This window comes from Pecten maximus, chromosome 2 (assembly GCF_902652985.1).
Source record: "Pecten maximus chromosome 2, xPecMax1.1, whole genome shotgun sequence".
NCBI classification, from domain to species: domain Eukaryota; kingdom Metazoa; phylum Mollusca; class Bivalvia; order Pectinida; family Pectinidae; genus Pecten; species Pecten maximus.
This window is the reverse complement of record NC_047016.1, coordinates 14,531,956-14,546,458: the sequence shown is the minus strand read 5'-3', so window position 1 is coordinate 14,546,458 and position 14,503 is coordinate 14,531,956. Positions and strand designations below refer to the sequence as shown.

Here is a 14,503-nt window from a genome sequence, read left to right as displayed (position 1 = left end):
TATCCTGTGGAGGTCCCCGCTATCTTGTTACCCTACTATACACAATAGTTACATGTATACCCTGTGTAGGTCCCCCGCTATCTTGTTACCCTACTATACACAATAGTTACATGTATATCCTGTGTAGGTCCCCCGCTATCTTGTTAACCTACTATACACAATAGTTACATGTATATCCTGTGTAGGTCCCCCGCTATCTTGTTACCTTACTATACACAATAGTTACATGTATATCCTGTGGAGGTCCCCCACTATCTTGTTACCCTACTATACACAATAGTTACATGTATATCCTGTGGAGGTCCCCCACTATCTTGTTACCCTACTATACACAATAGTTACATAGATATCCTGTGGAGGTCCCCCGCTATCTTGTTACCTTACTATACACAATAGTTACATGTATATCCTGTGTAGGTCCCCCGTTATCTTGTTACCCTTACTATACACAATAGTTACATGTATATCCTGTGGAGGTCCCCCACTATCTTGTTACCCTACTATACACAATAGTTACATGTATATCCTGTGTAGGTCCCCCGCTATCTTGTTACCTTACTATACACAATAGTTACATGTATATCCTGTGGAGGTCCCCGCTATCTTGTTACCTTACTATACACAATAGTTACATGTATATCCTGTGGAGGTCCCCGCTATCTTGTTAACCTACTATACACAATAGTTACATGTATATCCTGTGTAGGTCCCCCGCTATCTTGTTACCCTACTATACACAATAGTTACATGTATATCCCTGTGTAGGTCCCCCGCTATCTTGTTACCCTACTATACACAATAGTTACATGTATATCCTGTGTAGGTCCCCCGCTATCTTGTTAACCTACTATACACAATAGTTACATGTATATCCTGTGGAGGTCCCCCGCTATCTTGTTACCTTACTATACACAATAGTTACATGTATATCCTGTGGAGGTCCCCCACTATCTTGTTACCCTACTATACACAATAGTTACATGTATATCCTGTGGAGGTCCCCCACTATCTTGTTACCCTACTATACACAATAGTTACATGTATATCCTGTGGAGGTCCCCCGCTATCTTGTTACCTACTATACACAATAGTTACATGTATATCCTGTGGAGGTCCCCCGCTATCTTGTTACCCTACTATACACAATAGTTACATGTATATCCTGTGGAGGTCCCCCACTATCTTGTTACCTACTATACACAATAGTTACATGTATATCCTGTGGAGGTCCCCGCTATCTTGTTACCCTACTATACACAATAGTTACATGTATATCCTGTGTAGGTCCCCCATCATCTTGTTAACCTACTATACACAATAGTTACATGTATATCCTGTGGAGGTCCCCGCTATCTTGTTAACCTACTATACACAATAGTTACATGTATATCCTGTGGAGGTCCCCGCTATCTTGTTAACCTACTATACACAATAGTTACATGTATATCCTGTGGAGGTCCCCGCTATCTTGTTAACCTACTATACACAATAGTTACATGTATATCCTGTGGAGGTCCCCGCTATCTTGTTAACCTACTATACACAATAGTTACATGTATATCCTGTGGAGGTCCCCGCTATCTTGTTAACCTACTATACACAATAGTTACATGTATATCCTGTGGAGGTCCCCTGTTATCTTGTTAACCTACTATACACAATAGTTACATAGATATCCTGTGGAGGTCCCCCGCTATCTTGTTACCCTACTATACACAATAGTTACATGTATATCCTGTGGAGGTCCCCCACTATCTTGTTACCTTACTATACACAATAGTTACATGTATATCCTGTGGAGGTCCCCCACTATCTTGTTACCCTACTATACACAATAGTTACATGTATATCCTGTGGAGGTCCCCGCTATCTTGTTACCTACTATACACAATAGTTACATGTATATCCTGTGGAGGTCCCCACTATCTTGTTACCCTACTATACACAATAGTTACATGTATATCCTGTGGAGGTCCCCCGCTATCTTGTTACCTTACTATACACAATAGTTACATGTATATCCTGTGTAGGTCCCCCGCTATCTTGTTACCTTACTATACACAATAGTTACATGTATATCCTGTGGAGGTCCCCCACTATCTTGTTACCCTACTATACACAATAGTTACATAGATATCCTGTGGAGGTCCCCCACTATCTTGTTAACCTACTATACACAATAGTTACATGTATATCCTGTGGAGGTCCCCCACTATCTTGTTACCTTACTATACACAATAGTTACATGTATATCCTGTGGAGGTCCCCGCTATCTTGTTACCTTACTATACACAATAGTTACATGTATATCCTGTGGAGGTCCCCCGCTATCTTGTTACCCTACTATACACAATAGTTACATGTATATCCTGTGGAGGTCCCCCGCTATCTTGTTACCTTACTATACACAATAGTTACATGTATATCCTGTGGAGGTCCCCGCTATCTTGTTACCTTACTATACACAATAGTTACATGTATATCCTGTGGAGGTCCCCGCTATCTTGTTACCCTACTATACACAATAGTTACATGTATATCCTGTGGAGGTCCCCCACTATCTTGTTACCTTACTATACACAATAGTTACATGTATATCCTGTGGAGGTCCCCCGCTATCTTGTTACCCTACTATACACAATAGTTACATAGATATCCTGTGTAGGTCCCCCGCTATCTTGTTACCCTACTATACACAATAGTTACATGTATATCCTGTGTAGGTCCCCCGCTATCTTGTTAACCTACTATACACAATAGTTACATGTATATCCTGTGGAGGTCCCCCGCTATCTTGTTACCTTACTATACACAATAGTTACATGTATATCCTGTGGAGGTCCCCCACTATCTTGTTACCCTACTATACACAATAGTTACATGTATATCCTGTGGAGGTCCCCCACTATCTTGTTACCCTACTATACACAATAGTTACATAGATATCCTGTGGAGGTCCCCCGCTATCTTGTTACCTTACTATACACAATAGTTACATGTATATCCTGTGGAGGTCCCCGCTATCTTGTTACCTTACTATACACAATAGTTACATGTATATCCTGTGGAGGTCCCCCGCTATCTTGTGAACCTACTATGCACAATAGTTACATGTATACCCTGTGTAGGTCCTCGTTATCTTGTGAACCTACTATACACAATAGTTACATGTATATCCTGTGTAGGTCCTCGTTATCTTGTTACCCTACTATACACAATAGTTACATGTATATCCTGTGGAGGTCCCCCGCTATCTTGTGAACCTACTATGCACAATAGTTACATGTATACCCTGTGTAGGTCCTCGTTATCTTGTTACCCTACTATACACAATAGTTACATGTATATCCTGTGGAGGTCCCCCGCTATCTTGTTTCCCTACTATACACAATAGTTACATGTATATCCTGTGTAGGTCCCCCGTTATCTTGTTACCCTACTATACACAATAGTTACATGTATATCCTGTGGAGGTCCCCGCTATCTTGTTACCTTACTATACACAATAGTTACATGTATATCCTGTGTAGGTCCCCCGTTATCTTGTTACCCTACTATACACAATAGTTACATGTATATCCTGTGGAGGTCCCCCACTATCTTGTTACCCTACTATACACAATAGTTACATGTATATCCTGTGGAGGTCCCCCGCTATCTTGTTACCCTACTATACACAACAGTTACATGTATATCCTGTGGAGGTCCCCACTATCTTGTTACCTTACTATACACAATAGTTACATGTATATCCTGTGGAGGTCCCCGCTATCTTGTTACCTTACTATACACAATAGTTACATGTATATCCTGTGGAGGTCCCCACTATCTTGTTAACCTACTATACACAATAGTTACATGTATATCCTGTGGAGGTCCCTCGTTATCTTGTTACCCTACTATACACAATAGTTACATGTATATCCTGTGGAGGTCCCCGCTATCTTGTTAACCTACTATACACAATAGTTACATGTATATCCTGTGGAGGTCCCCGCTATCTTGTTAACCTACTATACACAATAGTTACATGTATATCCTGTGGAGGTCCCCGCTATCTTGTTAACCTACTATACACAATAGTTACATAGATATCCTGTGGAGGTCCCCGCTATCTTGTTACCTTACTATACACAATAGTTACATGTATATCCTGTGGAGGTCCCCCACTATCTTGTTACCTTACTATACACAATAGTTACATGTATATCCTGTGGAGGTCCCCCACTATCTTGTTACCCTACTATACACAATAGTTACATGTATATCCTGTGGAGGTCCCCCACTATCTTGTTAACCTACTATACACAATAGTTACATGTATATCCTGTGGAGGTCCCCACTATCTTGTTACCCTACTATACACAATAGTTACATGTAATCCTGTGGAGGTCCCCCGCTATCTTGTTACCTTACTATACACAATAGTTACATGTATATCCTGTGTAGGTCCCCCACTATCTTGTTACCTTACTATACACAATAGTTACATGTATATCCTGTGGAGGTCCCCCACTATCTTGTTACCCTACTATACACAATAGTTACATAGATATCCTGTGGAGGTCCCCCACTATCTTGTTACCCTACTATACACAATAGTTACATGTATATCCTGTGGAGGTCCCCCACTATCTTGTTACCTTACTATACACAATAGTTACATGTATATCCTGTGGAGGTCCCCGCTATCTTGTTACCTTACTATACACAATAGTTACATGTATATCCTGTGGAGGTCCCCCGCTATCTTGTTACCTTACTATACACAATAGTTACATGTATATCCTGTGGAGGTCCCCCGCTATCTTGTTACCTTACTATACACAATAGTTACATGTATATCCTGTGGAGGTCCCCGCTATCTTGTTACCTTACTATACACAATAGTTACATGTATATCCTGTGGAGGTCCCCGCTATCTTGTTACCCTACTATACACAATAGTTACATGTATATCCTGTGGAGGTCCCCCACTATCTTGTTACCTTACTATACACAATAGTTACATGTATATCCTGTGGAGGTCCCCCGCTATCTTGTTACCCTACTATACACAATAGTTACATAGATATCCTGTGTAGGTCCCCGCTATCTTGTTACCCTACTATACACAATAGTTACATGTATATCCTGTGGAGGTCCCCCGCTATCTTGTGAACCTACTATACACAATAGTTACATGTATATCCTGTGGAGGTCCCCCACTATCTTGTTACCCTACTATACACAATAGTTACATGTATATCCTGTGTAGGTCCCCCGCTATCTTGTGAACCTACTATACACAATAGTTACATGTATATCCTGTGGAGGTCCCCGCTATCTTGTTACCCTACTATACACAATAGTTACATGTATATCCTGTGGAGGTCCCCCACTATCTTGTTACCCTACTATACACAATATAATAGTTACATGTATATCCTGTGGAGGTCCCCCGCTATCTTGTTACCTTACTATACACAATAGTTACATGTATATCCTGTGGAGGTCCCCGCTATCTTGTTACCTTACTATACACAATAGTTACATGTATATCCTGTGGAGGTCCCTCGTTATCTTGTTACCTTACTATACACAATAGTTACATGTATATCCTGTGGAGGTCCCCCGCTATCTTGTTAACCTACTATACACAATAGTTACATGTATATCCTGTGGAGGTCCCCGCTATCTTGTTAACCTACTATACACAATAGTTACATAGATATCCTGTGGAGGTCCCCCGCTATCTTGTTACCTTACTATACACAATAGTTACATGTATATCCTGTGGAGGTCCCCGCTATCTTGTTACCTTACTATACACAATAGTTACATGTATATCCTGTGGAGGTCCCCCGCTATCTTGTTAACCTACTATACACAATAGTTACATGGATATCCTGTGGAGGTCCTCGTTATCTTGTTACCCTACTTTACACAATAGTTACATATATATCCTGTGGAGGTCCCCCGCTATCTTGTTAACCTACTATACACAATAGTTACATAGATATCCTGTGGAGGTCCCCCGTTATCTTGTATGAAGGCATAGCACATGGCATGGTTGAACCCCTCCACTGTCACACAGTCCTTTCTGGACAGACCCCCAGGTTTGGCAGGGCTGCTTCCTGGTCCCAAGGGATAGCCACCTATAGACACATAGTATTGATTGTTCACAAGATGTTATGTACTTTATAGCTTTTTTTACATTTGTTATTTCAATCTATAACTGCTTTAAGAGAAGACTTTGAATAAATGCCAACTGGGTACATATTTCTGATAATTCTGTTGATCTATAACTATTATAGAGGAGACTTAGCATACCTGCCAACTGTGCTTACCTGATTTGAATTAAGCTTTACGTAATTGTATGGACCTATGCTTACTGACAATTGTTTTACCTGCATGCCAAGTGGCGAGAACAGCACTATCCTCAAATTTCCAGGTAAAAAGTTTGGGAACAGCTGGTGGACTGGTGCCTGGATTTACTCCAACAGAGACAGCTATCACCCCTTTCTGTACTAGACTCGGAATAACTGCCTGTGTCAGTCCTGTTAGAAACAACAGTCGACTTAACATGTGTGATGGAAATTATTCAATTAAAGGACTCACACAACTAGATAATTTACTATATGTTATTACTAGTGACCCATTCCCTTTATTCTTTCTTTTGAAGTTCAAATGATGTGAAATTTATATCAAATTAAAGTTTGAATACAGTAACCCTGACATTAACAGTACACTGGGGAACCCCCACCTGGGGAATTCCCGCCTTTTTACACTTCGAATCCTATGCCATTCTATTTTCAGTAGGAGTGTATTATTTTGATTTTCCAAACCTCAACACTCTACACTTTATTCTCGTATATAGAAAGTACCCATTTCATATGTTATTTACTCAGGAAAACAACTACAAACCAAAGAAACACATTTTCCTCAGGGACTTGGTTTAGGTGAAACACCAGCTGATTGGCTGATTTAGTTGTGCCAGTCCTAAAGACAAGGGATTTACATTTTTTACAGGGTAGGAACCCAATGTTAGAATACGCTAACTAAATAAATCATTATTTGTCTCTATTAACTGGACACATCACACTGAGTGAATCATTATGTATCTATACTAACTGGACACATCACACTGACTAAACCATTATGTATCTATACTAACTGGACACATCACGCTGACTGAATCATTATGTATCTATACTAACTGGACACATCACACTGACTAAACCATTATGTATCTATACTAACTGGACACATCACACTGACTAAACCATTATGTATATATACTAACTGGACACATCACACTGACTAAACCATTATGTATCTATACTAACTGGACACATCACACAGACTAAATCATTATGTATCTATACTAACTGGACACATCACACTGACTAAACCATTATGTATCTATACTAACTGGACACATCACACTGACTAAACCATTATGTATCTATACTAACTGGACACATCACACTGACTAAACCATAATGTATCTATACTAACTGGACACATCACACTGACTGAATCATTATGTATCTATACTAACTGGACACATCACACTGACTAAACCATTATGTATCTATACTAACTGGACACATCACACTGACTGAATCATTATGTATCTATACTAACTGGACACATCACACTGACTAAACCATTATGTATCTATACTAACTGGACACATCACACTGACTAAACCATTATGTATCTATACTAACTGGACACATCACACTGACTAAACCATAATGTATCTATACTAACTGGACACATCACACTGACTGAATCATTATGTATCTATACTAACTGGACACATCACACTGACTAAACCATTATGTATCTATACTAACTGGACACATCACACTGACTGAATCATTATGTATCTATACTAACTGGACACATCACGCTGAATAAACCATTATGTATCTATACTAACTGGGCACATCACACCGACAGAATCATTATGTATCTATACTAACTGGACACATCACACTGACTAAACCATTATGTATCTATACTAACTGGACACATCACACTGACTAAACCATTATGTATCTATACTAACTGGACACATCACACTGACTGAATCATTATGTATCTATACTAACTGGACACATCACACTGATTAAACCATTATGTATCTATACTAACTGGACACATCACACTGACTAAACCATTATGTATCTATACTAACTGGACACATCACACAGACTAAACCATTATGTATCTATACTAACTGGACACATCACACTGACTAAACCATTATGTATCTATACTAACTGGACACATCACACTGACTAAACCATTATGTATCTATACTAACTGGGCACATCACACTGACTAAACCATTATGTATCTATACTAACTGGGCACATCACACTGACTAAACCATTATGTATCTATACTAACTGGACACATCACACTGACTAAACCATAATGTATCTATACTAACTGGGCACATCACACTGACTAAACCATTATGTATCTATACTAACTGGACACATCACACTGACTAAACCATTATGTATCTATACTAACTGGACACATCACACTGACTAAATCATTATGTATCTATACTAACTGGACACATCACACTGACTGAATCATTATGTATCTATACTAACTGGACACATCACACTGACTAAACCATTATGTATCTATACTAACTGGGCACATCACACTGACTAAACCATTATGTATCTATACTAACTGGACACATCACACTGACTAAACCATTATGTATCTATACTAACTGGACACATCACACAGACTGAATCATTATGTATCTATACTAACTGGACACATCACACTGACTAAATCATTATGTATCTATACTAACTGGACACATCACACTGACTAAACCATAATGTATCTATACTAACTGGACACATCACGCTGACTAAACCATTATGTATCTATACTAACTGGACACATCACACTGACTAAACCATTATGTATCTATACTAACTGGACACATCACACTGACTAAACCATTATGTATCTATACTAACTGGACACATCACACTGACTAAACCATTATGTATCTATACTAACTGGGCACATCACACAGACTAAACCATTATGTATCTATACTAACTGGACACATCACACTGACTAAACCATTATGTATCTATACTAACTGGGCACATCACACTGACTAAACCATTATGTATCTATACTAACTGGGCACATCACACTGACTAAACCATTATGTATCTATACTAACTGGACACATCACACTGACTAAACCATTATGTATCTATACTAACTGGACACATCACGCTGACTAAACCATTATGTATCTATACTAACTGGACACATCACACTGACTAAACCATTATGTATCTATACTAACTGGACACATCACACTGACTAAACCATTATGTATCTATACTAACTGGACACATCACACTGACTAAACCATTATGTATCTATACTAACTGGGCACATCACACAGACTAAACCATTATGTATCTATACTAACTGGACACATCACACTGACTAAATCATTATGTATCTATACTAACTGGACACATCACACCGACTAAACCATTATGTATCTATACTAACTGGACACATCACACAGACTGAATCATTATGTATCTATACTAACTGGGCACATCACACTGACTAAACCATTATGTATCTATACTAACTGGGCACATCACACTGACTAAACCATTATGTATCTATACTAACTGGGCACATCACACTGACTAAACCATTATGTATCTATACTAACTGGGCACATCACACTGACTAAACCATTATGTATCTATACTAACTGGACACATCACGCTGACTAAACCATTATGTATCTATACTAACTGGACACATCACACTGACTAAACCATTATGTATCTATACTAACTGGACACATCACACTGACTAAACCATTATGTATCTATACTAACTGGACACATCACACTGACTAAACCATTATGTATCTATACTAACTGGGCACATCACACAGACTAAACCATTATGTATCTATACTAACTGGACACATCACACTGACTAAATCATTATGTATCTATACTAACTGGACACATCACACCGACTAAACCATTATGTATCTATACTAACTGGACACATCACACAGACTGAATCATTATGTATCTATACTAACTGGACACATCACACCGACTAAACCATTATGTATCTATACTAACTGGGCACATCACACAGACTAAACCATTATGTATCTATACTAACTGGACACATCACACTGACTAAACCATTATGTATCTATACTAACTGGACACATCACACTGACTAAACCATTATGTATCTATACTAACTGGACACATCACACTGACTGAATCATTATGTATCTATACTAACTGGACACATCACACTGACTAAATCATTATGTATCTATACTAACTGGACACATCACACAGACTAAACCATTATGTATCTATACTAACTGGACACATCACACAGACTAAACCATTATGTATCTATACTAACTGGACACATCACACTGACTAAACCATTATGTATCTATACTAACTGGACACATCACACTGACTAAACCATTATGTATCTATACTAACTGGGCACATCACACTGACTAAACCATTATGTATCTATACTAACTGGACACATCACACTGACTAAACCATTATGTATCTATACTAACTGGACACATCACACCGACTAAACCATTATGTATCTATACTAACTGGACACATCACGCTGACTGAATCATTATGTATCTATACTAACTGGACACATCACACTGACTGAACCATTATGTATCTATACTAACTGGACACATCACACTGACTAAACCATTATGTATCTATACTAACTGGACACATCACACTGACTAAACCATTATGTATCTATACTAACTGGACACATCACGCTGACTGAATCATTATGTATCTATACTAACTGGACACATCACGCTGACTGAATCATTATGTATCTATACTAACTGGACACATCACACTGACTGAACCATTATGTATCTATACTAACTGGACACATCACACTGACTAAACCATTATGTATCTATACTAACTGGACACATCACACTGACTAAACCATTATGTATCTATACTAACTGGACACATCACACTGACTAAATCATTATGTATCTATACTAACTGGACACATCACGCTGACTGAATCGTTAAGTATCTATACTAACTGGACACATCACGCTGACAGAATCATTATGTATCTATACTCACCAGGCACATCACGCTGACTTAGAGTTGGAAATCTTCTTTGGATGTTGAACATTGCATCTAAATCAGAACTGATGTTTAGGCTCAATTCAAATAGAATTTTATTCATGTTTTCTGGTTGCATATTCATTGGTCCAGCGTGCCATGTGATGTCACCGCGGACAATAGCAGCTTTTAAGTGCTCCACAGCAGTTTCATTTGGACACTGAATTAACAAAAACAATTTATTACATTTTCGCAGCGAAATATCGCCTATCATTCATCGGATAAAAGTGATATTTTTCACTTGTGAAAATATCACTTTTTCTGATTTGGCCAATCAAAACACTGCTTACAAATGACAATGGGGGAAATGTAAAGCTGACCCGGTATATTTTGCTTAAAAAATCGAACAGAATATAGAACACAAAATATCTAACAGTATCTTCAGTAGTACCAAATATATTTCACTCGTGTGGCTAATATTTTGATATTTTTCACTCGTGCTGAGCACTCCAGAAAAATATCAAAATATTAGCTCCACTCGTGAAATATATTTGGTATTAATGAAGACACTGTTAGATATCCTCTATATCTCTTCCATCATATCACTTTATTTTCTTTGGTCACAAAAGAGCTTATTTTCAACAAATAACCAATATCTCATCTGATTCCAGTGATAAGTAATTGGATCAACATAATAATCTTGATACCATTTGGTATTTTATTGTGGAAAACTTACAAGTTGAGTCTAATTGGAATTTCCCTTTAGCCAAGTGGTAGGATGTATACTCAGAGAGCAACAGTTCACTAGTAAGAGGTCGAGCACAGACATGATATTTTTCAAAACTCCTTCCTATTACAGAAATTTGGTGCCATTATCTACTCCAAGTTTAAGCTAGAAGAGATTGAAAGTATGATGAATTCTTGAAGCTAAGAAAACCTGGGTTGTCATTGTCGTTGGAGGCAAAGGCTTTGTGAAATAAAGTATTGGTCATCTTCCTAGCTCGGTCTGGGGGATTTTCCAATAGCCTGGTGGTACATGTCGGATGTCTCCCCTGAGAGAGGTGACTAGTTTGAAGCCGTTATATTGGCAGGATATTTTTCATTACTCCTTCCAAATACATTATCATAAAAAATGCTTGTGTACTACATTGATTTTGTCAATGAAATCAAATGGTCATCTTGATGGTCAGGCCACAAGTACATAGCAGTGACCTTGAGGATGTGAGAAAGGTCATATAAAGACAGACCATATCACAACCTGAGGCAAACTACAAAAGTTCTTCCATATAATATATCTAATGGTATATAACTTGAGTGGTAGACAAGGCTATGAGAACAGCCAAGTAATGATTGACTACTCAGGGAGTCCTTACCACACGATCGTGGAAACAGCCATCGGGCGACACCTACCTTTAGAGTTATGTTGTTGAGAACAAGGTTTCTGGGACAGTCCAGGAAGAGACTGACAAGCCAGGGATGAGTTGTGTAGACAAATCTCTCCACATACTCATCTGTCCTTAGCTGCTGAGATAGGTTAATGGCCCGTGGAAAGTACTCGTGAAAATAGGTGTTTAAGATATTGTTGATGAATCCTGTCCTTGTCACACCATCATAGCCTACATCTTCAAAACAATGCACATTTGAAATAGTAGACTTTTTAAGCTTTGTATATACTCAGTAAGATCATATTTTAGTATATCACACATACCCCTTCCCATCTCGACCCCAGTCCTAAGAGATGAATAAGTATTATCATAAAATATTTGTAAATTGTATCTGACAAAGTACCTTTAAGATATGTACAGTACATCAGTATGTGTGTTATGCCTATAACAAGACACAAACAAGGAGACAGTTATTCAGATTACAGAATGCCAGATTCTCCCCAGACGAAGTAACGTTATACATGGTGCGCTTTCTTACACTGTACTAAGACTTGAATTTTCATCAAACTTGCCCCACACCCTTTTGAAAAATGAAATCAATTGAATAAATACTAAAAATGTTGATAACAATTTATGATTAATTTCAAATAAATTTGATATACATTTTATTCCCATTTACCTAAATGTGTCATAAAGATCATATGGACAGTATCGATCTCAGCAGACTGCACACTTCCTGGATAACCCTGGAAAGGAACAAAACATTCATTTAAATTATGTAAGTAATATCATCAAAATTTTCTTCATCCAAACTAGATTTTATGACATTACAGGTAATGATATGTTATTGACATAGTTTGACCTTGACATTGATAGCAGGTCAAGGTAATGTATATACCACTATGTCGCGAACCTGAATTTGGAGTCAGTAGAGCTGGTGCTAGACAAAATAAAAAGCTATCAGTTTAATCATCAGGCCATACATGACAAACATACCACGAAGTGCGACATATGCAAAGTTTTGCTGTCTCATGATGCAGAAGCCAGTGACAGTGATGCAGAGAAACTATCTAAGTGTGTGTTTCAAGGTCGTTGGGCTCAACAAACCAGCAAGTCTACAAATCCATCAGTAGGCACCCGAATTGATATCCTTGACGAGAGGATGGAGCGCATGCAGGCAGACCTCAGGGCATTGATGCACAATCTGGAGTCCCTAAAATCGGAACCCAGATCAGCCAGCCAGCCAGTCAGGTCAAAGGTCGAGGTCACTGTCCCCAACAATGGAAGGTGTTTCTATTGTGATTGGTTAGGACATATGGTCAGGGACTGTCCGAAGAAGAAAGACTATTAATCAGCCAGCAAAGCAAGTGTCGTTCTCAGAGGATTTAAATGGGTAGGGATCAGGCTAGAAGGCCAATGTCTGATCCGAGGTAATGCTGGCCTACGAAAAACGGAGTGGCCTTTATAGTCATCTGGCAGCTGAAGCATCATCGATGATTGAAATACCAGTATGAGTCCAAGGTAAGCAGGTTGACGTGATTATTGACACTGCGTCAGGTTACTTTAATCTCTGATGGGGTGTATCCGTAGAGAAATGGAGATGAAACTGAAAGGGTATTAACTTGATACAACAAACATAGTCATTGATAGTTTGGAGTTTAAGGAAAATCTGTATGTCACACCTATTGAGGATGATATATACTGATTGGACTAGACTTCATTACTAAACAAAGGGCTACAGTGAATATGAAGGAGAACTACTTTCATATTCATGATAAAGTGGTACCCTTTGAGCCAAAGACTGCATGCTGTCTCCACTGTTAGGATCAGAACTGCACGACGGGTTTCTGTACCTGCGAGATCAGTACTCTAGTTACAGTGTGTCCCAGACCAGCCCCTTGAGGGCAAGCCATACCTTATACAGCCGGAGGTTAGAAC

General features: G+C 38.6%; 1 protein-coding gene across 1 annotated transcript in view; it reads right to left on the bottom strand.

The window, feature by feature from the left end:
* The window catches only part of LOC117318725, a 33,709-nt gene that overhangs the window by 17,701 nt on the left and 1,505 nt on the right, over positions 1 to 14,503 (bottom strand). The window contains exons 2-6 of the mRNA XM_033873684.1: positions 13,245 to 13,311; positions 12,591 to 12,802; positions 11,199 to 11,400; positions 6,390 to 6,539; positions 5,995 to 6,137 (exon numbers count right to left, since the gene is read on the bottom strand). Of these exons, the coding sequence (XP_033729575.1) occupies positions 5,995 to 6,137; positions 6,390 to 6,539; positions 11,199 to 11,400; positions 12,591 to 12,802; positions 13,245 to 13,311 (774 nt within the window). The remainder of the gene's footprint in view (positions 1 to 5,994; positions 6,138 to 6,389; positions 6,540 to 11,198; positions 11,401 to 12,590; positions 12,803 to 13,244; positions 13,312 to 14,503) is intronic.